The sequence below is a fragment of the Phascolarctos cinereus genome, unplaced genomic scaffold (genome assembly GCF_003287225.1).
Source record: "Phascolarctos cinereus isolate Bilbo 61053 unplaced genomic scaffold, phaCin_HiC Scaffold_3;HRSCAF=262, whole genome shotgun sequence".
NCBI classification, from domain to species: Eukaryota; Metazoa; Chordata; class Mammalia; order Diprotodontia; family Phascolarctidae; genus Phascolarctos; species Phascolarctos cinereus.
This window is the reverse complement of record NW_027555736.1, coordinates 42,707,118-42,731,334: the sequence shown is the minus strand read 5'-3', so window position 1 is coordinate 42,731,334 and position 24,217 is coordinate 42,707,118. Positions and strand designations below refer to the sequence as shown.

The 24,217-nt window shown below is 37.8% G+C and overlaps 1 protein-coding gene across 1 annotated transcript; it reads left to right on the top strand.

Annotated features, from left to right (window-relative positions):
• Positions 1 to 1,811: 1,811 nt before the first annotated feature.
• On the top strand, positions 1,812 to 9,113 carry ZNF22 (zinc finger protein 22). The gene is made up of 3 exons (XM_020994566.2): positions 1,812 to 1,919; positions 4,768 to 4,877; positions 6,885 to 9,113. Exon 3 carries the CDS (start codon positions 6,988 to 6,990, stop codon positions 7,663 to 7,665), a length of 678 nt encoding a protein of 225 aa, XP_020850225.1. The 5' UTR covers positions 1,812 to 1,919; positions 4,768 to 4,877; positions 6,885 to 6,987; the 3' UTR covers positions 7,666 to 9,113.
• The last annotated feature ends 15,104 nt before the right edge of the window (positions 9,114 to 24,217 follow it).

Sequence of the window (24,217 nt, the reverse complement as noted above, 5' to 3'; positions counted from 1 at the left end):
AAGAGACAGGGTTTGAACTGTTATTTGCTGACTTGCTCTTGCCAATGTACCACATTGCTTTTCTTATGGTAAGGCTCTGTAATCCCTTGGCCACAAAGAGCTAGTGCCAAAGCACCCAGAATTCTCTCGAACATGTCAAATCCCATAGTTGTACGGTGGAAAGACCATGAATTTAGAGATAGAGGACATGAGTAGGAATTCTGGCTCTGATACAACCTGTGTGACCTTGACTAAGTTATTTAATTTGTCTGGGGTTCAGATGACACTCATCTCCTACCCAGTGTCTTTGTGCATCCCCCAGTTCTGGAATATACTCCCTGTACCGCCTTGACGCCCTGTCTTTTAAGATGATAGTCAGTCACCATCTTCTACAAGAACTGTTTCCTGATCACCCAACTGCTAATGCCCTATCTGCTCACGTACTTTGGTTTGAACTATTTTGTACATTTTTTGTATTTACTCACATTATTTTTTACTGTACATATTGATATGTGTATATATTGTCTATTCTGTTAGAACATAACTGTTCACCAAGACCCAAGCTGGAGCAGAGAGAGGACAGAGATGGTAGGGATGATCTAGGGTTTGCTGTTTGGCAAGATAGGAGTCACAGTAGAACGGATGTTGAATAGTGTATAGTTGAACTGGTCATAGAGTGGTTGAAGTGGAGTAAGAGAATGTTAGAAAGGTAGAGTAGTGCCACTTTGTGGAAAGCCTTGAGTATGAGCCCAATGAAGGTGTTGATTCAGTAAGCCATAAAGAGACCTTGCAGGTTTTTGAGGATGTGACTGAAACGACCAGAGCCTTGCTTGAAGGATATAATATCACAGCAGCATAAAGAATGGAGTGGAGACAAGAGCCAGTGGAGATGGGAATACCTCTTAACGATGCTATTTGCAATAGTTTAAGGTGGTGGTGGAGAGAAAGTGATATGTACCCCTTTAAAGTAGAAAAACATTCACTGATATCAGTTTCAGCATATTAATTTTTATTAAGACGGTGATGATTCCTTGCTTTGTTGATAGAAATAATGCCACCCTAGACCAAATCACTGCCAAAGCCCAAGTGAAGCATTCTATGCTTAGGAGCTGGTGACCAAAGGGTGCCCCAGCGATTGGGCCACTGACCCCATGGAATGCTTACCTACCGAAATGGAAAATTGACTTCCACTGGATTTTGGTACAATATTGTGGGATATTTTCTTGGCCATTTAACTCAAACTGGTTAGGGGCAAAGGAAGCACCAGGAATCTTTACTCTAGTTTAGAAACACATTTGCATTGCAATACTCATAGCTTACATATGTACACCTATATTTTTCAAAGTTATTTAAAATCATTTCCACACCCATTTGATCTTTACAAATCCTCCAAGATATTGAAAAATGGAATTTTTAGCTCCATTTTATAGATGAAGAAACTAAGGCCTAAAAAAAATTAAGCGCCCATGAATAATATAGCTGGTATGTGGCAGGGCCAGGGCTATGCTCAGGGCATCTGTCTCCACACTCTATAACCCCTAAGGCTCGCAAAGAGCTTTACAAATATCGCATTTATTTCTCACTACAATCCTAGGAGATCGGAGTTACTGTTAGCACCCCCATCTGAGGAAGTGGGAAACTGTGACAGTGTCCGGGGCTGGATCTGAACATCTTCCGGACGCCAGGTCCAGCACCCTACTCTCTGCACCACCTAAGCCTAAGCAGTGACTTGCAGCCATGCTCGCTCCCAGATGCAGGTGTCCGAGCCACACGTACTCGGAGCTCCACGGGCCCCAGGGGGTTAAAACCATCGAGTTGAGCCTCCCGGTGTTCTAGAGTGGCCTCAGCGGAAGTCGTCGTGCGGCCCGTCTGCTGACTTCCGGCGAGAGGAGCGGGAGTCAGAGTTGCGCGTGTACAGCTAGGCCGCGGCAGTTGTGGCGGTAAGTGAGTGGGTCTTCGCTGCCGGGCCTGTGTGGGCCGGGCTCCACTCCCGTGGCCTCCTCCTCCGGGCTGCTGGACCACCGCCGGAAGTTGGGTTCCCCCCGACGCCGCGGATTTGGGCCACGCTCGAACTGGGCCTGCGGGTTCTAGGGCGGGGACCGCGGCACCGCCCACGGGTGTCGCGGGAGCCGGGCCCTGCTGCTGGTGTTGTCAGAGAGATGGGGAAACTGAGGCCTCAGACCCCCCCCCCCGCTGCGCCTCTACACTCCCCAACTCGGGAGGTCATTGCCAAAGGCCACTCAGGGCGGGCAGGGGGCTCCGCGAGTGGGCCGTTGGGTCAGAAGTAGCCATTAGTCCCGTCCACGAGCATTTATGTGCCATGCCTGGGGTGGTGGGGTATCCACTCACCTCCCACCACCCATCCCCCCAAAAAAAAAGGAGAAATGGGTGCCATTGTATTCAGGAAAAATAATAACAACAGCAATAATAATAATAATAGCAATAATAACAGTAACAATAGGAATAGTAATAATTATAGTAATGCCAGTAATAGTAGTGATACAGTAACAATTGTGACAGTAATGATAGCAGTAACAACGGTAATACTAACAGTAATAATAGTGATAATAGCAATAAGTTAAAAAGTAATAGTGACAGAAAACAATAGTGATAATAAAAGTAGCAGTGCTAATAACAAATAATAATACTAGGAACAACCGTAGTAATAGTAATAATAAGAGTAAGAATAATAGACATAATAGCTAGCATTTCTATAGGACTTGAAGATTTGCAAAGCACTTTGCAAATGTAATTTCCTTTGATTCTCACAATCCTGGAAGGTGAACATTATTCTCCCCATTTTACTTGGAGGAAACCTGAGGCTGAGGGAGGTTAAGTGATTTGTCCTGTGGCTCATAAATGCCTTGAGGCTGGATTTGAACCCTGGCCTTCAGGACTCCGGTCCCTCCTCCTGCTCTTTCTCCACCCTTTTAGCTGGAGTCATCAAAGACCTTCCTTCTGGGGGAGGTGAGGCTGCAGGGATGATAATGAATATTGTTTTATGGTTCTAAAGTGTCCTTTGGTTCTCATCTCCACTCTGTGAGGTCAGTGCCCTGAGATGCGATCCCCACAAACAGATGAGATAGTTTGAGGTGAGCTTGGTGCTGTTGCCTCTGTGATAAGTAAAGCTCAGAATCTGGTTGCTGGGTTGACACCAGCCTCCCAAGGTGCTTGCAAGGAAAGAAGGAGGTTGCACACCTTAGAGCATCTCTTTGATGGCTAACTGTCATTGGTTTTATTTTTTTAACACTTGAAGCAAATTTGGGTGTTTCGGAGCAGGGGCTCTTCCCCATTGTTGTGTCCTTGGAAGGCTGTGGACCCCCTCTCATAATAATGTTTTTAACAATATAAAATAAAATACAAGAGACTAAAGAAGGCACTAAAGATTAGATATAAAGATATTTTTTTTCCCCTTCCAAGTTCAAGGACCCGCCTGAAATATATCCATAGATGCCTTGGGAGCTTGGGTTAAAAACGGCCTCTGTTGTACAAGAAGGAATTGAGACCCACTCGGAGACATTGGATAATTCAGCCCAAACTTTCTTTAGTTTTTTTTGATCATTGTTAGTGAAGAACCACGGCATGGTGAACAGAGAGGGCCTCAAAGTCAGGCGAACCTGGGTTCAAGCCCTGTTTCTGCCATCCTGGCTTTATGACCTGGAGAAGTCCTTGACTTCTCAGTGTCCTAGACAGCTCTTAGATTTGAAATTGTGGATCAGGGGGTGATTGGGAGAGCCTCAGTAGGAGCTCTATACGTTGAAGGCGCATGTCTAAGGGGATCCAGAAGAAGTAATGTGATGGGGAGCAGGTGAAAAAAAGGAAGGAATGATGGCACCTCTGTAAGCACTCATTCCTCAGCCTTCTCTTGGAGGCCTACTACAAGTAGTTTCCAGGTTTATTTCACACTATGCTATGCACTTCACACTTGCGAAAACACTGGACACTGGACAGTCTAGCTCTTCTAGAGCTTCCCCAGCCCTCCACCCCTATGTATTTCTGTAGGCCAGAGGTGAGGACTCTGCGGCTTTGAGGCCACATGTGGCCTTTTGACTGAGTCCAAGTTTTAAAGAACAAATCATTTTATTAACAGATTTGTTTTGAGAAGTTTGGATTCCATCAGAGGGCTACACTTGAGGACCTAGAGGGCCACATATGGCCATGAGGCCACAAGTTCCCCCCCCACTATAGGCTATTCCCACTGCCCAGAACTTACTCTAATCACCTCTTCCATGAAGCCTTTCTTGATATTCCACAGAGGAAAGGGATCTCTTACCTCCTCAAACTTCTCTTTCCCTGCATTTCTCTCTTATCACGTTCTAACTTTATTATACTCATTGTCTATTAATTCGTGCCTCTATGATGAGATTGTAAGTCTTCTAAGTTAGCATCTGTCATTTTCTTTCTTTGTATTCCCAGTGCTTAGCACATAGTAGGTACTTTAAATGCATGTTGAATTGCATTGATGCAGTCACAGTAACAGCATGAGAACCTGTTCTTGAGAAGCTTTCACTCTTACTCCAATAAAAAATAAGCACATACATGATTATTTGAGAACACAGATACACTCACAACTGGGAAGACTAGGAAAAACTTGTAAGAAGTGGTAGCTGAGGTTACCTTTGAAGGAGGCCAGGGATGCTGATGGGCAGTGTTCACGAGGGAGGGCAGTGTACACCTAGGCCTCTCACATTTTTTAAAATTACTGATAATGGGTAGGGTAAATTGTCATTGGAATTTTGCAGGTAGAGACTGAAGTGAGTAATGTATGATTTCATTTTCTTCTCTTAGAGTTCTTTTGTTCGGACTGACCCAGGATAGGTCTCAGTTCATAGTGTAAGCCCTGTGTGAAGGTTATGCTACACAGCAGGAAGAGGACCTATAACTTTATTCCACATGAAGTAAGTAATAGCTTTAATGTAATCTCACCATTGGCAGGTTATGAAGGCTACTGTTTTGAACAGATTGAGGGCCTTTTTGGAACATTTAAAACAAAAGTGGTAAACTTCATATTTTCAGAGATTTTAAAACTTAACCTCTTGAAGCTCTGGATATTTTAAAACTTTGATCTGATTTTAACCTTTAAATTTCATGTGACCATGTATCACCTCCCTCCTATTAAAGTCATCAATCTTTTTTTTTTTCTTATCTGTTCCCATTGCCTGTTTCTTACTCAGTCCTCCATTGAAGAGCAGAGATTCTTTGAATAATTCCTTCTTTCCCCCCGGAAAGCTATCATGCCACGGTTTTTTTGAGAGGTATTATTTCTTTTCCTTGTAATTTTTTTCTTATCCAGAAAAAAACAAAACAAAACACTTCTAATGATTATCAGATGTTATTAAAATACAGAACACTTATTTACAGTGAAACTCTTATTGTTAAATACCCTAAAGTAATAATTTAGATTCATAAGGTTGGGATTGTTGAGGTTTACAAAGAGAAAATATCATGAATCTCTCGATGCAATTCATTGTTGCATTTATTCCACCAGGTGAAGAAAGAACCTAAACCCTAGGTCAGAATCACTCAGGGATAAGTAAATATTGGACACCTATTTATTACTACATGTATGAGTACTGGCAAATTTCAAATATATTTTTATGCTTATATCTTGAACTTATAATATTTTTAGAATAGTCTATTCCCATTAAGAATTGCAGGTGTTCCTCTTTCAATGTATCTTCACATTTTATTATTGTATTTATTTGGCATAATTTAATTTAAAATTTGTTCCTTATTTCCTTTTGTAAAGTTAATTTTTTATTATGAACTTGATCATTAACACAAACATTACAATAAATGAAGAACAAAAAGGATTGTATATGGAACAGTATTTCTGTTCTGTTTCTTTTTAATTTTTTTGACAGTCTGCAGCATATGCTTTTGTCCCCTTCTGAATGCCTTTTGTACTTTTAAAATTTGAGTTATACTTTTAAAAATTTATAGCTCTTCCTAGTAAGTCATTTCTCTCTCCCAAAAGGAAGCCATTCTACATATAGCCCTTCTACAAATAAATGATGAGTATAGTCAAGCAAAATAAAACTAAATACTCATTGTATACCTCTAGGCCATCGCCTATATTAAGAAATGGATGCTTGTCTTATTATTGGTGTTTGGACCTCATCATTGATCACTGCACTGATGGGTGTTCTAATGTTTTTCAAAATTATCTTTATATTATTTTTGTCATTGTGTAAATTGTCCTGGTTCTCTTCATTCTGTATCAGTCTATATAAGTCTTCCCAAGTATCTATGAATTCTTTATATGGAGCATTTCTTATGGCACAATATAATATTCTATTACATTAATTTCATGAGCTACTTCCCAGTTAGTGAGCACTCACTTGTTTCCATTCCTTTGCTCAAATAAACAACAACAACAAAAGCATTGCTCTAAAGGTTTTTATAAATCTGAGTCATTTCACTCTGGCTTTTGACTTCTTTTGTGGCGTAAGCCTAGTTAAGTGGTATTTCTGTGTAAAAGGATATGGACAGCTTAGTGATTTTTTGAGTACAGTTCCAAATTATTTTCTAGAATATTTAGACCAGTTCACAGCTTCATCATCAGATTTATTTTCCTTCCCACCTATCTCCATTTACAGGTACAAAAGGACATCTACAAATGCAGTTAGGATTTTGTCATTGTGGTCCTCTTTCAGATTTTGGTTCCTTGGACTTTTGTTTAATAGCAGGGAGTGTAGAATTCATAAATGTTTTTCATGTATTTGTCTTTGCACTTATTGGTGTCTAATGTATTGTTTTTTCATTGTAGACAGGTTTTGATGTTCTGCCTGGGCAATGAAGTAGGATTGGCCTACTCCATAAAGAAAAATCACTATTGAATAATTTTCTTCTTTATTTCTTTCTGTCAGGGGAATTAACTAATATCTGCATATTTTTTCCTTTAGAAAATGATGGGATTTATTCTCCTACAAAGAAAGTGAAACAGCATTGGATCAAAGAGGAAAACAATAGAAAGTAGTCAGCAGGGCTTTTTTAAAACTCTCCAGGATGCAGTTAGGAAGAGCCAAAGGAAATATTTCCCGAAGCACAAGCCAAGGAAAAACCTTTGAGAATCAGTGTAAGACAGCACGGCAGCGGAAGAGATGGGGAATGGCTTCCCGATATGACACAGGTTTCAGTAGATTTAGAAACAGCTTAGAGGAGAAACCCTATAAATGTACTCAATGTGAGAAAAGTTTCAGTCAGAGTTCAACTCTTTTTCAGCACTTGAAAATCCATACTGGAGAGAAATCCTATAAATGTGCTGATTGTGGAAAAAGCTTCTTTCAGAGCTCCAACCTCATTCAGCACCGACGAGTCCATACTGGAGAAAAGCCCTATAAATGTACTGAGTGTGGGGAAGGATTTAAACAGAGCTCAAATCTCATTCAACATCAGAGAATTCACACTGGAGAAAAGCCCTATCAGTGTGATGAATGTGGCAGATGTTTTAGTCAGAGTTCTCATCTTATCCAGCATCAGAGAACCCATACAGGAGAGAAGCCCTATCAATGTATTGAATGTGGCAGGTGCTTTAGCCAGAGCTCTCACCTTAGTCAACATATGAAACTGCACAGAGAAGAGAGACCTCTTAAAATCCGTGGCAAAAATACCAGGACCAAAAATCGTTTGGTATCCAGTTGGAGAATCCATACAGGAAGGAAGTCAGTATCTTTGCTGTGCTAAACCAGAGACACCACTTGGGCCTGCTTTAATAAAAACGAAAAAATTACAACTCTTGTCTTACCATCACCCTCCTTGCCACCCCTTTCCTTTCCTGGATCTCTCTTCCTCCACGCCCTCTTACCCCCACCCAACAGAAAATGATTTAAATTTCATTGGGCTTTATTGTGAGATTGTTGATATTTAGGGTGAAAGACTGTGATTCCTGCTGTCATCGTCCTTTGGTTTGATGGTTTTTCACCTACAAATTCTCCTGTGGTGCTTTTAAGGTTTGATGCAATGAGAAGGTATGTGAATATGCTAGTGGTTGGTCATTGAATTTTAGGATTGGTCAGCCATTGTATAAAGTAGAAGGGAAGGGAAGTTAATTCCATTTAAAGAAATGATGGGTTAGCTTTTGGGCTTTTGGAACAGATGGGTTTTGTCCTTGTTGTGTTTGATGTTTTTCAAGTGTTTAATATGTAGAAGATTTATTATAAAAACTGAAGAAGGGTACAAAGATAGATTGAAGCTCATTTTTAATCAGTGGAGAGCAGTTTAATCCATGTTGGATTAAAGGTTTTCTGTTCCCATTATTCTGCTTTATCATTTGTTAGTATAAGAATATAATAGAATCTCTCTAATTCTTGTAGCTGCCTGAACTCTCCTGTTCTCAGCAAAAGATATAATAGCTGAAATGAGATTTAGTGTTCATAGGACTTAGGCATTTAAATTACTATACTAACAGTAGTCATGCTTTCCCTTTTATTCAGAGATAATGCTATTAACCTATAAATTAGTAAGTCAGTCACTTGTGTTTTTTCAGGAGTGGTGCTGCATTTACTCTGTGTTGTGGCTATGGGAATGAAATTTTCAAGACCAGGGTTATGAGTGTAGTCTGTATCCATTAAACAGAATGAAGTTCTGCTGGCACATATGGCTTTGGCATCAGTAACGTTGTGCTTTCAGCTAATCTTTTGGATTCATGAGCTCTTTGTAGTGAAAAGAAAGTTATAGCATAACAAAATATCTGACACTCTTATCTGGTCCATTAACTATTTGCTTGTGTGCTTGCTAATTAAAAACACATGATTTGCAACAAGTCTCCCTGACTTCAACTTTGAGAACTTTAGAAACCTTGATCTCATAAAGCAAGTTTTCTCAATAATTACAAAAGCCAATTAACTTTAAGTTTGGGTGTAATTTAGCTCCTCCTTTGAGATATCCCCCCCCCTTCTTCTTTCTAGATCACAGTTAACATTTTAGAAGTCCAGGAAAACCTGTTTCTGAACTTCTGAGGGAACAGTGTCATGTTTCAGACATCCTGGCCAAACTTAATCTCAGGGTTTTGGTTCCTATTGGATGCCGAGATTCTCATAATTTTCTCTATCTTTTGTAATCATTTCTGATCCTACTGTGCTAATAATGACAGTTCTCCATATGAAATAAAACAATATTTTGTACAATGCCAACCTTTGTTTTTTAAATGCTCGCTTTTCAGTTTCTGGTTTCATCCTTTTCTACTGTCTAATTAACCATCCAGGAATCTTTGGCACTTCCTACTTATCTAACTCCCCAACTTTTTGAGTCTTTATGATTCTATCCAAAAATGAGGTTAAACACCTTCATGTTCTAGTTGTCTTTTCCCTAGTCAATATCAAATTGCCATATATTTTCGTTCCTTCTGACAATTCTAAGGCATATTGCACTGAACATATTAGTTATCCTAAGTATAATCACCTGTGTGATGGGTAGCTAACAGTCATTGTGCTTTATTTCTGAGTACTTTTAATAAGATAAAGTAGGAAATCTCTAGTTCACTACTCCAGAGCTGTGTATATAGTTTTCCTTGTGTATGTTCCACTGACAGTAATGGATCTAAAGTTTCTGTGACCCCCACATTTGTTATGCCGGCACTATCCTGATGATGGACCTCTCCAAACTTAGCTAGGGAGGTCCATGGACAGGACAAGTCAATCCATTTCTGGGCATGTACTCTTAACCTCTTTATCTTGGTAGTCCTAATGAGAAAGTACACACTTTCAAAATGAAATATTGGAGTGGAGTGTAAGAGGAAGAAAACTATAGCTATCTTAAATACTTGAATGGAAAACAAAACTATTGGAAACAAGTAATGACAGATCTAGGTTTTATCCATACCTCTTTAGATACTATGCCCTTTTACACAGCTTCAGGCAAATACAGTGCATACTGAGTTGTTTTTTGTTGGCATGCTGATTGAGAAGGTCTTACATGTACTGTAAGACTTTTAGACTTTGTAGGGTGCAGAATACTCTTCTCAGGTTTCAAGAAATTACTAGTGTTTTTTTATCATAGCCCTTTGCTAACATCAAAAACTACCCTGTATGACCCAATCATTTATGATATAAATACCACACGTCCAGGTTTCTGGAGACAGTGAAGCTTGTCTGAGTTCTATGGTGTAGTTAGCTTTTCAGCAGAGCTATTTCTTATATGAAGAATGGCACAAGTTTTAAGTTTATTCTGAAAAATGAATGTCTTGTTATTCCTGCTGTTGGGGTGAGAATAAGAAGGCCTAAAAGGGGTAAAACAACTAGAGAAATCTGCAAGCCAGAAAGGTCAGCATGGTACAGTGCAGAGTGCCAGCTTTGAAGTCGGATTCTGGCTTCAAATCTTGCTTGACTGCCATTTTTGAAGTAGATCATAGACTTAACTAGAAAGTATCTTGGAAATCACCCAATCTAAATTTCACTAAATTTTATCCTTGTTTTGCAAAACTAAGACCCAGAGATATTGATGTGCCCAAGGGCACAAAGTCAGAGCTTAGAACTACAAGGGACCTAAGGCCATCTAGTTGAACCCCTGTACCTTACAGATGAGGAAACTGAGGTTAGAGGGATGTCTTGCCCAGGGTCACATAGGCAGTAACTGGCACTGTTGGGATTCAGATTAATCCCAGGATTGCAAATTTAGTGCTCTACTAATTTCTTTAACCACATATGAATCCTGTGGATGTCAGTTTCTTTATCTGTAAAATGAATGTTGAACACTTTTCAGAGTCCCAATTCTACATCTATGATCCTATGATTATATTGGATTATAGATCTTCCTAGAGATTGTTTTTTCCTACCAAAATCTGTAACCCTAAGCAACGATCACAGACATTTATTTCAGTACCTGCATTTGAGAAAAAGAAATTATTCTAATGGCTCATGTCTCCATAATGCCCTGGCCTTCAAAGGGAAATGAATGGTCAGAAAAAAATTGTGCTGCTGGAGAAAGTAATGAATATCTGATGTGGAAGCGTTAAGCTAGATGACAGTCTTTCATGGATCATATCCAGTAATTTTTGCATTGGGTGAGATATAAGAATAGACTTATAAGGTCTCTTCCATGTGTATATTCTGTAAAAGTAGAAAAGCCCAGAATGTAGCACTTGACGATAATCTATAATGGCAAAATTTTGCTCACCTTCCACGTAATTCTATAGTTCGGTGGGGTTTTTTTTAGTTTTGTTTTTGTTTTTTATGTTAGATGAGAGTTCTAAATGCAAATCTTGCAATACTGAATATGTTTTGCCTTTTTTCCCCTAGTCTGTCAACAGCTTGTTGATTGACTCATTCACAAAGTGACACACACAATCAAAAAAGGAGTGTAAATGACTTCATGGGAGTAAAATCCCTGGAATTAATATTTTCAAATGAAATTTTATTCATGAATAGATCTAGAGGTAGAAGGGACTTCAAAGGCTATCTAGTCCAATGCCTTCTGTCAGTTAATGGACCTTAATTCAGTCTAGGGGGTTGTGAAGACAAAAACAAATGAAAACCAAAACCATTCCCTGCCTTAAAGGAGCTCACATGCTATGGGTCCCTAGGACTTTGGGCTCACACGAAAGGGGTAAGAGCCCTGTGAGGCCTACTCCTCCCCCCCCCCCGTCTCCACTGAAGAGTGTCAGTTTCTCTCCGTCTCCTACCTCAAATACTCCATGGACATCTGAAAAAAAGACTTAGGTATGCCTTGTGTTTGAATTTCCCCCCATAAAGAACATGGTAAAGGATTCACAGGCATTCAAGAGCAAATGAAGTATTTAAATATATCTCATTAGACTCCCCCTTCACTCACTCAAAGTAAAGACACTAGGTGATTTCTGTACAAATGTTACACACACAGGGACGTATACACATACACACATGTATGTACGTATTTGTAGTGTTTGCATAATCAAAGTCATTTGTCACTTATAGGTTTGGCAAAGTTCAGGCCTGTTGTAGACCCTATTTTAGTTCTTTAGCTGAAGGGCTACCTGATAGTCGCCTCCCTCAGAGGGTCATGCTGTTGAGGAAATCTCAGGTCTGGTGACTGGACGTGTGAACTGAAAAATGCAATTTTCAGCTCAAACTTTCATGAAAAGTATTCTTAGAGTTCTCGCGTGCTGGGTACCTAGAAAAGAAACAAAAAAGGAGGGCTGCCCCAGTTGAGGTCTAGAAACTTTAACTAGACTTACCACATACTGGAGCAAGTGGGGAGTTGGGGGGAGGGATTGGTAAAGGGAACAACCCCCTCCACTGCCTTCTTGGTCCCACTTTTTCCCCATGGAATCCAAGGGAAAGAGTACTAATCGTGGGGGTCAGGGAGAGGAAGAGGTAAAACTTGTTTTTGCCAACTTCTGGCAAAACTTGGTCCTCTGAGTCTTGGTCAACATCCATCTTGGTAACAGAGTCAGTTACTGGTTAACTAGCTAGCCTATAAGCATAAAGCAGTGCTACGTGTTCCTGATCAACCCTTATTACACTCCTTCCAGTTGAGTATTTGCTGTTCCAGCCAATCGAACTTGGGTGTCATTGTATATATTTTTCCTTATCTCAATTTCTCCTGTGAGGAAGTCCGTGCCTGGTTTTTTTGTTTGTTTCCCATGGTGTCTAGTACTGTAACAGTCTCAGCAAAAACCATGCAGCATAATTCTTAGACATTCTCAAGTTAAATAAAGTGTTTCATCAGTCCAAATTTTCCATAACTGGTGGCCTTGGAGAATATATCCGCTGCCACCACCCTCCCCAGAGAAATGAAAGCAATGAATAACTTATCAGCCACCACCCCCAACAAATGAATAAGCAAACAAAGAAGCAACAGAGGGGAAGTCTAGTGCCAGATGAGCTTTAAGGTGTGTGGGACCCTCCTCAATAGGAACTGGAGTTCTGAGGTGAATTAGGAGTCAACCTTTTACATTCAGGGGAGAAGCCAAGCTGTCCTGTATGAAAAGTTCTCAGCCCCATAGAGAAGCCCTAGATAATTTCACCAGTAGTTTCACTGTAGCGCCTAAAATGACCAGAAATAGAGTTCCAAACAAAATTTCTCCAAGGAATTATTCCATTTACATTTTTATCCTGAGGCCCCTAGGAGACTTAAGTTCTTGCCCTAAGATGCCTAGGGAGGTAAACATCAGAGTATCTGACTTTGCTCAGGCTATCAAATTCCATTCTCCACTCCTATTTTGGAAACAGTCTTTATCTTTTTATTCTTTCAAAGTGCCTAGCACTGAACCTTCCTGGGAGTAAGTAGGTATCCAATAACTATTGATGGAATGAATATTTATAAGAAAAAGAGCACATGTGGCTTCTAAGCCTCAATGACCCTATACCTTGAGTTGCAGTTTACCGGAGAAATGGGGGAGGTAGAGGGAGTTTCCTTTGGTGACAGCTTGTCTCTTGGAAAAGCGTGCATTGAAGATATATTCAGGAGTAAGAATGTTTACATCTCCTTCTAAGAAAGACAGTGTGATGTCACGGATGGAGCATTGAAGGTAGGAGTGCTGGCTTTGAATCCTGCCTGAAATACTGGCAGTATAAATGGTCATAGGCAAATCACTCAACTCAGAATGTCAGCTTGTACGTATGTAAAACAGCAATTCTAATACTTACGCTCCAGCTTATAGGGTTATTTGGGAAAGTGCTTTGCAAACCTTAAAGTACTCTCTGACTGAATTATTATTGTTTAGTCAGCTAGTATAGTGATGGACCTCGTCAAATATCTTTCTGGAAATCCAGGTATGTACTATGCCTATTATGTTCCGCTAATGAGAATAGTCTGATACGACCTGTTTTTTGATGAAGTTATGCTGCTTCTTTGTGATTTCTTTAACCCTTCAAAGGTGCAGAAACCAATAATGTGTTCTAGAATTTTTCAGGAATTGAGGTCATTTACACTGGCCCATAGTATGCCAACTCTTATCTTCTCACTCCCTCTTCCCTTAAAAATTAGGACATTTCACCCCTTTCAGTCCTACAGTTCTTTAGTTCTTAAAGGCTGTGCTGGTCGAGCATAAGCTTGGACAGGCCTTCTCACACTGGATAAGAGTTTGAGCGTAGCTCTGGATAGGTAGGTCTGCTTTTTGTGGACCAGCACAGCTAAGTTTGGAGAAGATTAACAGAAGATTGTTGACAATGGGTTCTACTCCCCAAATCACTAAGTGCTGAACTTTTTTTTTCTGCACTAGCAACTCATCAAGCCTGTCTAAGATGTGAGGGACAACAGCCTACAAGAATAGAGGGAGTACCCACACTAACAAAATCATGAATTTTGAGGTATTGACATTTTATGATACCCAAGAGAGATACCATCATTAGGTGGGTGTTTAATCAATGATTTTGATTATAAGGGGTTTTGTTACTGGTATATTTCAAAGATTTAAGCCCCTAGACCTTATTTGAAATCTTCTGAGGTCTATGAAGGGTAATTTAAATGTAGAAAATTTATCAGGTGCTCTGAAAAACGTTTGCAGAATGAGCATATAAATCTTACAGAAATTTTTTTAAGGTTGCTTTTCATGAGAATGACCAGTAGATGGCGAAAAAGGCAGACTAAATAGAAATGGAGACTTTTGCTTACTCTTAAAGTTTTACCCTGGGAAACATCTTATGTATCCAATTAGAGGCTGGAGTGTGAAAATGACTCACTTCTATAGGTTGAAAAAAAGGAAACTATATTCCACTGGAATTACTAGTGACTAAGACATGTTTGGATATTATGAAAGTTTGTTATAGGGCATCTTTGCTTTAATGTTATCAACAAATAATCCAGTATTGGTGCTGGAAGAAACTTTAAGAATCATTTAATCCAATCCCCTCATTTTATTAAAAAGTTGAAGTATATGGAAAGGAGTGATTACCTACAGTCACCCTGCAAGTTAAAAGAGCTGGAACTAAAACCCAAGTATTCAATCTTGCATTATGGTTTTCTTTCCAGTAGAATATAATCTCAAGAACATCTAAAATTGCAGTAAAAAGGACTAAAAGCAATGTCAACTAGACTTTTTTTAAGTGTAACTTCTTACAAATTTAATAAGGTAAAATAAAAAAATTGTTCCATTTATGTTCTTTTCTCTGAAAAGGGAACACACTTTCCTGTGTATTTTTAAAATGTTATACTGATTTTTTTTATTTCAATTACTACCAACTAACTCACAGAGCCCCCAACTGAAGCACTCCTTTGTTTAAAAAAATATATAATTTTGCAAAATAAATCAACACGTTGGCCATGTCTGAAATTGCTTATTGACTCTGTACTTCTTGTTCATCATGGCCTATCAAGACTTAAATAATAATTTATTTATATTTATGTTAAACATTTTCTGAAATATGCACCCTTCTCCCCCCCCCCCCCCCGCCCTCTCACTGCAAGGAACCCTACATTATAATAAAGAAAACCAGTTAAACAAAAACAAGTCATCTGAAACCAGTAATGGTCATTGTCTTTAATCTGAGTTTGATTGGCTCCTATGGCTGTTTCATTTACATGACTGTAGCTAGCTGGTTTATTCTTCTGGTGCATGTCAGCTCTTATGAGTTCAATCCAATTCAACAAGCATTTGTTAAGCACTTACCATATGCTAGCTACTATCCAGGTTTCTCTGAATGTCCATGGTTTCTTATGGACCTCATAATATTCCATTACAGTCATATACCAAAATTTGTTCAACTATTTTCCAGACAGTAGGGTACTCATTTTGTTTTCACTTTTTGCTTTCATAAATAAATGCTTCCATAAATATTTTGGCATACAGGAGACCTTTCATTCTGTCTTTGACATTCTTATGGCATATGTCCAATATCCCAAATATATTCTTGCATTCAAAACATATCAGAGCTTTTATCTCTCAAGATGCCTATGTGGAATGATTAGGGCAGAGAAAAGAATACCCTTGCATGAAAACATAATTGACAAGCTTTGCTTTTTATTTCTTTGAGGCTCCCCATTCAAAATTAAAGAAAGTTAAGAAATAAATATATTGGATCTACCTTCAATATAACACAATCCTCAGGGACTAAACCAGAGGAGAGGCTTATTATTGAAACTACTTTATAATGGAGTCTTATGGGCAATAACTAATTACCCTCATGTAGCATCCAAGATGGATCTAATCTATACCAAATTTCATTTTATCTCACTAACTGGCATAATGGACATAGCACTGGCCTATGAGACAGCAAAATTGTTATTAACTCCCTCTGTGCTTAGGTAATTCATTTAGCTATTCTGAGTCTGTTTTCTTTGTCTATAAAATAAGCCAGCTGAATTAAATAGCTTCTAAGTCCCCTTGCAACTCTGACATTCTATAATAACATGATGTTGGCATATCAAAATTCCATTATATGTGGGATGTTCTCTGTAGAATTTAAAAGTTTTTGTTTGCCTCCCCCAAAATGATCTTTTTTTGTTTAATGTTACCTTTTTAGCCTAAGCATTGTGGTTATTCAACAAATACTAATAAAGTATTTTTTAAACTTCCTACTAAGGCAAGGATGAATAGTGAATATTTGTCTTATATCTTACATGGTCAATTATTAAAATGGGGGTGAAATTCTTATATGACATTGAGCTGGACTGACTAATTGTAGTTCTGTTTATTTACAAAGTCAAAAATTTCATTAAACTTTTTTTTCAACCAAGGACAAGGTTTATTAAAGATCTGCCATATTGACCACACTCTTAAGATATCTAAACATTTGTGACTCTCATATTGACAAGTAAACTTGAGTGAGTCTCAGCCCCTTCATTAAAACTATGATTCATATGCCTCCAAATAACTAGTTTGATTTTTTTTTTTGCTCAGCCTGTTATTCCCTGAGGACAGATAAACTGATAAATGGGGGTGCAAAGAATTGGTCATTATAATTACTGAGTTACTCTAAGTGATTACTGAAATACTGTGAAAAGCTGGAGAGGTGCCGCAGGGTTGGAAAAGGTGGCATTTGAAAACTTTAGTTCTACAAGTTTGACTTTGGTTTCTGGAACAATTCTATAATGTATTATTTAAAAAGGAAGAAGTAGTCACAAAGATACAGCATGGCTTCCTCAAAGACAGGTCATGCCATTTCTCTCTTTTTTTTTTGTCAGGTTGCCAAACTAGTAGATTTGGTGAATGCAACAAATATAATGTACTGAGATTTTAACAAAGTATTTGACAAAGTCTCATGATATTTTTATGCATTAACAAGATGGAGAGATATGGGCTATGTGATAGTACAGGTCAATGGCTTTAGATGTAGTTGAATGGCTGGGTCCAAGTTGTAGATGGTTAATGGCCCAATGCCATCTTGGAATGTGGTCTCTAATTGTTCTTGTTCAGTCATTTCTTAGTCATGTCTGACTCTGTGACCTCATTTTGGGTTTTCTTGGCAAAGATACTGGAGTGGTTTGCCATCTCCTTCTCCAGGTCATTTCATAGATGAGGAAACTGAGGCAAACAGGGTTAAGTGACTTGCCCATAGTTACATAGCTGGTAAGTGTCTGAGGCCAGATTTGAACTTAGGAAGATGAGTTTTCCTTACTCCAGGCCTGGCACTCTATCCATTGCCCCAAGTTAATTAATAACTGGATAATTAATCAATAACCAATTAACTAGCTGTCTCTAATTGAGAACTCTACAGATTAGAATTTTCATCAATGATGTTGAAGAAGGCCTGATTATCAAATTTGAAGGTGACACAAAGCTAGAAAAAACTAAATATACAAAAAAATCCTGACAGCCCTGGACATTGGGATTTAACAGGGATTAATGTAAAATCTCTTAATTGGATTTTAAAAAGTCAATTTCTCTAGTGCCGATGAAGAAGGCATAGTAAGATAGCAGTTCACTGAAAAAATATCTGGTGCATTAGTGGCCTGTGAGCTCAAAAGGAGTCAATATTGTCCTATGGAAACTAGAGAAAAGTTAATGCATTTTTAAAAGATATTTTATTTCATTAAATATTTCCCAATTACATGTAAAAAATTTAATATTCATTTATTTCTAAATTTTGAGTTGCAAATTCTCTCAATCCCATCTCTCTAGCACCTCTTGAGAAGGCAGTCAATATGTGATGAATGAAAAACCTGAGTGACAGTTTCTGGGTAATTAATAATCAAATTTTTAGATTAGGTTAGCTAATAATCAATAAATTGATGGTCTGTGGTTTATCTCTATTACCAAAGACACCAAAGGAAGTCCCTGACTGCCTTAAATATTTTTTTTGAAAGGGAATGACCTTGACAGAAGAAATCAGCAGTGATTGATGGACATTTAAATCAGAAAGTGGCTTAAAAGTCTTCAGCTCCTCCTACTAAGAATGTGGTTGATCATGAGACTCAGCCACTTCCAGCAATCTGGACTGAGGAATCCATCTCCACCCAGAGCACTCTGGTTGGTTTTCTTCTTCATAAGATGGGTCACCTTCAACTCCCATTGGAGGGTTGCAAGGAGATAGGTTTATTTCCTACAGGCAAAAATTCACCTGGATTAGATTCTGTTTACACTCTAAGCAGACGTAAGGTCTCCTGGTTGGGCAGGGATCTGCCCAATATCTAGGAGCATGTACCCAGAAGATTAGGGCAATCTCCTCTATCAGCCTTGTCTTTCAGAGACTGGCTGACTGACATACAAGGGCTGGTCCTTGAATGAGGAAATAAAAAGCCTGGATCTTAACTAATAGTGGGTGTTAATGCAATAGAAAATAATAATTTCTTTCAAACATAATATCGATCATACGTGTGAAGTCATGCAAAACATGTTTACACATTAGCCATGTTGCTAAAGAAAACACACAAAAAACCCAAAATAAAGAAATTTTTAAAAGTGTGCGTCAATCTACACTCAAGAGTTCATCAATTCTCTCTCTAAAGACGAATAAGCATTTTTCATCGTGGGTCCTTTAGAATTATCTTGGATCATTGTCTTGCTCAGAGTAGCTAAGTCTTAGTTGATCATCATTACCATATTGCTTTTACTGTGTACAGTGTTTTCCTGGTTCTACTCATTTCACTTTGTATCAGTTCGAAGAAGTTGTCCCAGGTTTTCTGAAACTCCAATAGTATTCCATCATAATAATCTATATACTGCAATTTGTTCTGCCATTCTCCAATTCATTGACATCCCTTCTATTTTCAATTCTTTGCTATCACAAAAGAACTGATCTATATGTATATATATAAATACATATATATACATATATATGTATATATGCATGTCTATGTCTATATACACATATATGTATATATGTATGTATATGCACATGTATGTATATGTGTATATATGTCTCTGTGTATGGATATGTGAGTGTGTGTGTGTGTGTGTGTGTGTGTGTGTGTACACATAAATAGATCCTTTCCCTTTTCTTTGATTGCTTTGGGATATAGACCTAAAAGTGGTATTGCTGGGTACAGTTCAGAAGTCTTTTGGGCATAGTTCCAAATTGTTCTCCAAAATGGTTGGACTAGTTCACAACTCCACCAACGGTATATTACTGTTCTGATTTTTCCACATGCTCTCCTGAATTTGTCATTTTCCTTTTGTGCCATGTTAAATAAACTGGTACCCAGGTGTGAGGTGATTATCTTAGAGTTGTTTTCATTTGCTTTCTCTAATCAATAGTTATTTAGAGCATTTTTTCATATACTTATTGATAGCCTTAATTTCTTCTTTTGAAAACTGCCAGTTCATATCCTTTGACCATTTATCAATTTAGGAATGCCTCATTTTTTTCTAAATTTGGTTCAGTTCCCTATATATTTGAGAAATGAGGCCTTTATGAGAAAAAACACGCTGTACATTTTTTTCAGTTTTGTGATTTTGTTCTAATTTTGACTGCATTAGTTTTGTTTGTGCAAAACCTTTTTAAATTTCATGTAATCAGAATTATCCATTTTACTTCCTGTGATCCTCTCCATCTCGTTTGGTCATAAAATCTTCCCTTAACTGTATATCTACAGGTACATTTTTCCATGCTTCCCTTATTTACTTATGATATCACCCTTTATGTCTAAATCATTTATCCACTTTGACCTTATCTTGGTATACAGTGTGAGATGTTAGTCTCTGTCTAGTTTCTTCCAAATTTTTTTCTAATTTTTCCAGCAATTTTGGTTAAATGGTGAGTTTTTACCCCCTTCCCCCAAAGCTTGGACTTTGGGTTTATAAAACTCTAGATCACTGTGGTCACTTACCGCTGTGTATTTTGTACTTGTTCTATTTCAATGATCTACCACTCCAATTCTTACCCAGTATCAGATTTTTTTTTTATGATTACCATTTTATAATATAGTTTGAAATCTGGTACTCCTATGCTGCTTTCTTAACATTTTTTTTTCATTGATTTCTTTGGTATTCTTGACCTTTTGTTCTTCCAGATGTATTTTTTAGTGATTTTTTTTTCTAGCTCTGTAAAATAATTATTTAGTAATTTGATTGGCATAATACTGAATAAGTAAATTAACTTAGGTAGAATTGTCATTTTATTATATTGGTTCAGCCTACCAATGAACAATTAATATTTCCCTAGTTGTTTAGGTCTGTCTTCATTTGTGTGAAAAAGTGTTATATGATCATGGTCATATAGTCTGTGGGTTTTTCTTGGCAGGTAGACTTCCAAGTATTTAATATAGCCTGTAGTTATTTTAAATGGAATTTCTCTATCTCTTTCTATTGTGTTTTTTGGTAGTTTGTAAAAATACTAATGATTTTTGTTTGTTTATTTTATATCCTGAAACTTTGTTGCCTTTCTTAACATTATTTTTTCATTGATTCCTTTGGTATTCTTGACCTTTTGTTCTTTCAGATGCATTTTTTAGTGATTTTGCTTGGTTTGTCCCTGGGGGATAATTAGTCACAGGAGGCAAATTTAGGCTTGAAGTAAGCAAAAACTGATTAATAGTTGGAACTGTTCAAAAGGGGAATAGACTACGTTGAGTGGTTCTGGGCGTCCCCTCAAAAAGGAAAGCAAAGGCTGGATGACTTCTTGGGAGTTCTGTTGTAGAATGGATTTTTGTTTATTAATGGATTAGACTAGACCTATAAAATTCTTTCCAGCTGTGTTGTTCTGTCATCCTGTGACCTATATTATTGGTCCAATCTGACGTACTGCCCATAATATCATACGTGTATTTTAAGTCTATGTTGCTGCAGAGAGACTCTTCAGTGAAAGGCCATGTGATATAGTAGTTAGAGAGTTGATCTCAGGATTACGAAGACCTAGATTAAAGCTTTACCTCTAATCCATCCTAGTTGTGTGATCCTGGGCAAATGATGTCAGATCTCATCGCCGCAGAAGAGCAAGTTTCCTTCTGTACACCAATGAAATCTCAGGTCTGGACCAATTATGTGGGTGTGCATGTATGCACATAGGTATGTATGTATGTATAAATGAACAATATATGAGCATATAGATGTATAGACATATATGCAGTGTGTATCATACATATATGTCCAGACTTGATATTTTATGTATACAAATATATACATATATGTATAAATATATGCATATGTGATATAAATGTATATATACATAGATGTATATGCACATACATCTATGTATATGTACACACATACGTATATGAACATATACACACAGACACACACACACACGTATATAAATTCTGAAGTGCAGGTTTCTACCTGTTGATGTAGAGCACAGCCCCCACAAACTGTGGCTTGCAGATGGAGATGGACAAGAAACAGTGACCAAAATTACAGCAAAATTGTTAACACAATGTTTGCATTTAATACATTCACTTTTACACATGAAAACAAAATTCAAATCAACACTAAGAAAAGTGATTATGATACTGTGACTTCATTTCAACTAACAGTGAATATAGCAGTTTATTATTTAATATAGTATGCACAAATGCAAATTTGTGTCATCATGTATAGAATCTTGAAGTGGGTGTGATTTGCCGCCATCACTATCAGTAACTATAGGCTCATGTTACAATGAATTGTGTTGTAGTGATTGCTGCATTTGAACATGAAATGTATAAATGTGAAGTTAATCTTTGTGTAGAAGTAAAAAAGACCATATTATCTGTTGTATTTCTCAACTTCATTTTGGCAAATATATAATAATAAGTTAATTTTTAAAAATACTACTTTAACAATTGAAACAATTCAAGAACTATTGTAATCATTTGAAATTTTCAAAATTTATTTTTAATTGCCCCAATTTTTTATTGGATTTATTTTTTTTAAGCGTAATTACATTTCTTCATAATGGCTGAATACATTACTGATTTAAAGAGAAAATCTGTAACTGAAGTTACAGTAACTGAAACTAGTACAATAATAGATAATATAGACAGAAGAGAAAAGTGACATGTAAGCAAAGGGAAAAGAGAATTTTTAGGAAGGATAGTCAAAGGTGTAAAAAGATATTAAGAGGTTAAAGAAGGAAGAGGATTGAGGAAAGACCATTAAGTTTAGTAGTTGGAATCACTTATTGTTAACACATAATGAAAAAACACCAGTGTTTGTTGTTATTTATTCATTAGCATGACAGGCCCTTATATCCTCCATTATCACTCAAGGTCTGTGCAAGTTCGAGTTCGTTGTTTCTGTCATACTGTCTATCCACCACATCCTCTGATTTGAACTCCTTGCTGTCCAAGGGACTTTCAAGTCTTCTCCAGCACTACATTTTGAAAGCATCAATTCAGTGGTGCTCAGCTTTCTTATAGTCCAACTTTCACAGCCATACATTGCTACTGGAAAAACCATGGCTTTGACTGTATGGACCTTTCTTGGCAAAGTGATGTCTCTGTATTAGTTTGCTGTCCAGATTTGCCATAGCTTTCCTTCTAAGGAACAATCATCTTTTAATTTCATGGCTGCAGTTTCCATCTGCAGTAATATCTGAGCCCAAAAATGTAAAGTCTGACACTACTTCCATTTCTTCTCCCTCTATGTGCTAGGAAGTGATGGGACCAGTTGCCAAGATCTTAGTTTTGCTTTGTGTGTGTGTGTGTGTTTTTGTTTTGATGTTAAGCTTCAAGCCAGGTTTTACGCTCTCCCCTTTCATCCTCATCAAGAGGGTTCTTATGTCCACTTCATATTCTAAAATCAGAGTGGCATCATCTGCATATCTGAGATTGTTAATATTTCTCCCAGCAACCTTAATTCCAGCTTTTGGTTCATCTGGCCTATCATTTTGCATGATGTGCTTTGCACATAAGTTAAATAAATACGCTGACAATATACAGCCTTGTTGTACTCCTTTTCCAATCTTAAACCAATCAGTGACCACGTTCAGTTCTAACTGTTGCGTCTTGATGAACATACAGGTTCCTCAGGAGACGAGTAAGATGGTCTAGTACTGCCTTCTCTTTGAGTACTTGCCACATTTTGTTGTAATCTACACAGTCAAAGGTTTTAGTGTAGTCCAGGGGTGGGGAACCTGTGGCCTTGAGGCCACATGTGCCCCTCTAGGTCCTCCCATGCAGCCCTTTGATTGAATCCAAACTTCACAGAACAAATCCCCTTAATAAAAGGATTTATTAGGTAAAACTTGGACTCAGTGAAAAGGCTGCATCCAGGGACCTGGAAGGCCGCATTTGACCTTAAGGCCACAGGTTCCCGACTCCTGGTATATTCAATGAAGCAGAAGTAGTTGTTTTTTTTCTGGAACTCCCTTGCCTTTTCCATAATGCAATGAATGTTGGCAGTTGGGTCTGTAGTTCCTCTGCCTCTTCAAAAACTCTTCTACTCCTCTGGTAATTCTCAGTTCACAAGCTGAAGCCTAGTTTGTAGAATCTTAAACATAACCTTGCTGATGTGTGAAATGAGTGTAATTGTTCGGTAATTTGAACATTTCTTTGCTTTGTCCTTCTATAGGATCGGGACATAAACTTCTCTTCTCCAATTCAGTGGCCACTGTTGTGTTTTCCATATTTGATGGCATATTACAGTCAGTTAAAACAAGACCTGGACCTGACTACGGATCAGATCATAAGCTTCTTATTGCAAAATTCAGACAAACTGAAAAAAGTAGGGGAAACCATCATACTATATAGTTGTGACCTAAATAACATCCCTTATGAATATGAAGTGGAGGTGATAAATAGATTTAAGGGGTTTAATCTGGTAGATAGAGTGCCTGAAGATCTATGGACAGAGGTTCAGAATATTGTACATAAGTCAGCAACAAAAAAACAGTCCAAAGGGGGAAAAAAAAAGGAAAGCAAAATGGCTGTCTGATGAGGCTTTACAAATATCTGAGGAAAGAAGGAAAGGGAAAGGGAAAGGAGAAAGGGAAAGATATATCCAAGTGAAAATAGAATTCCAGATAAT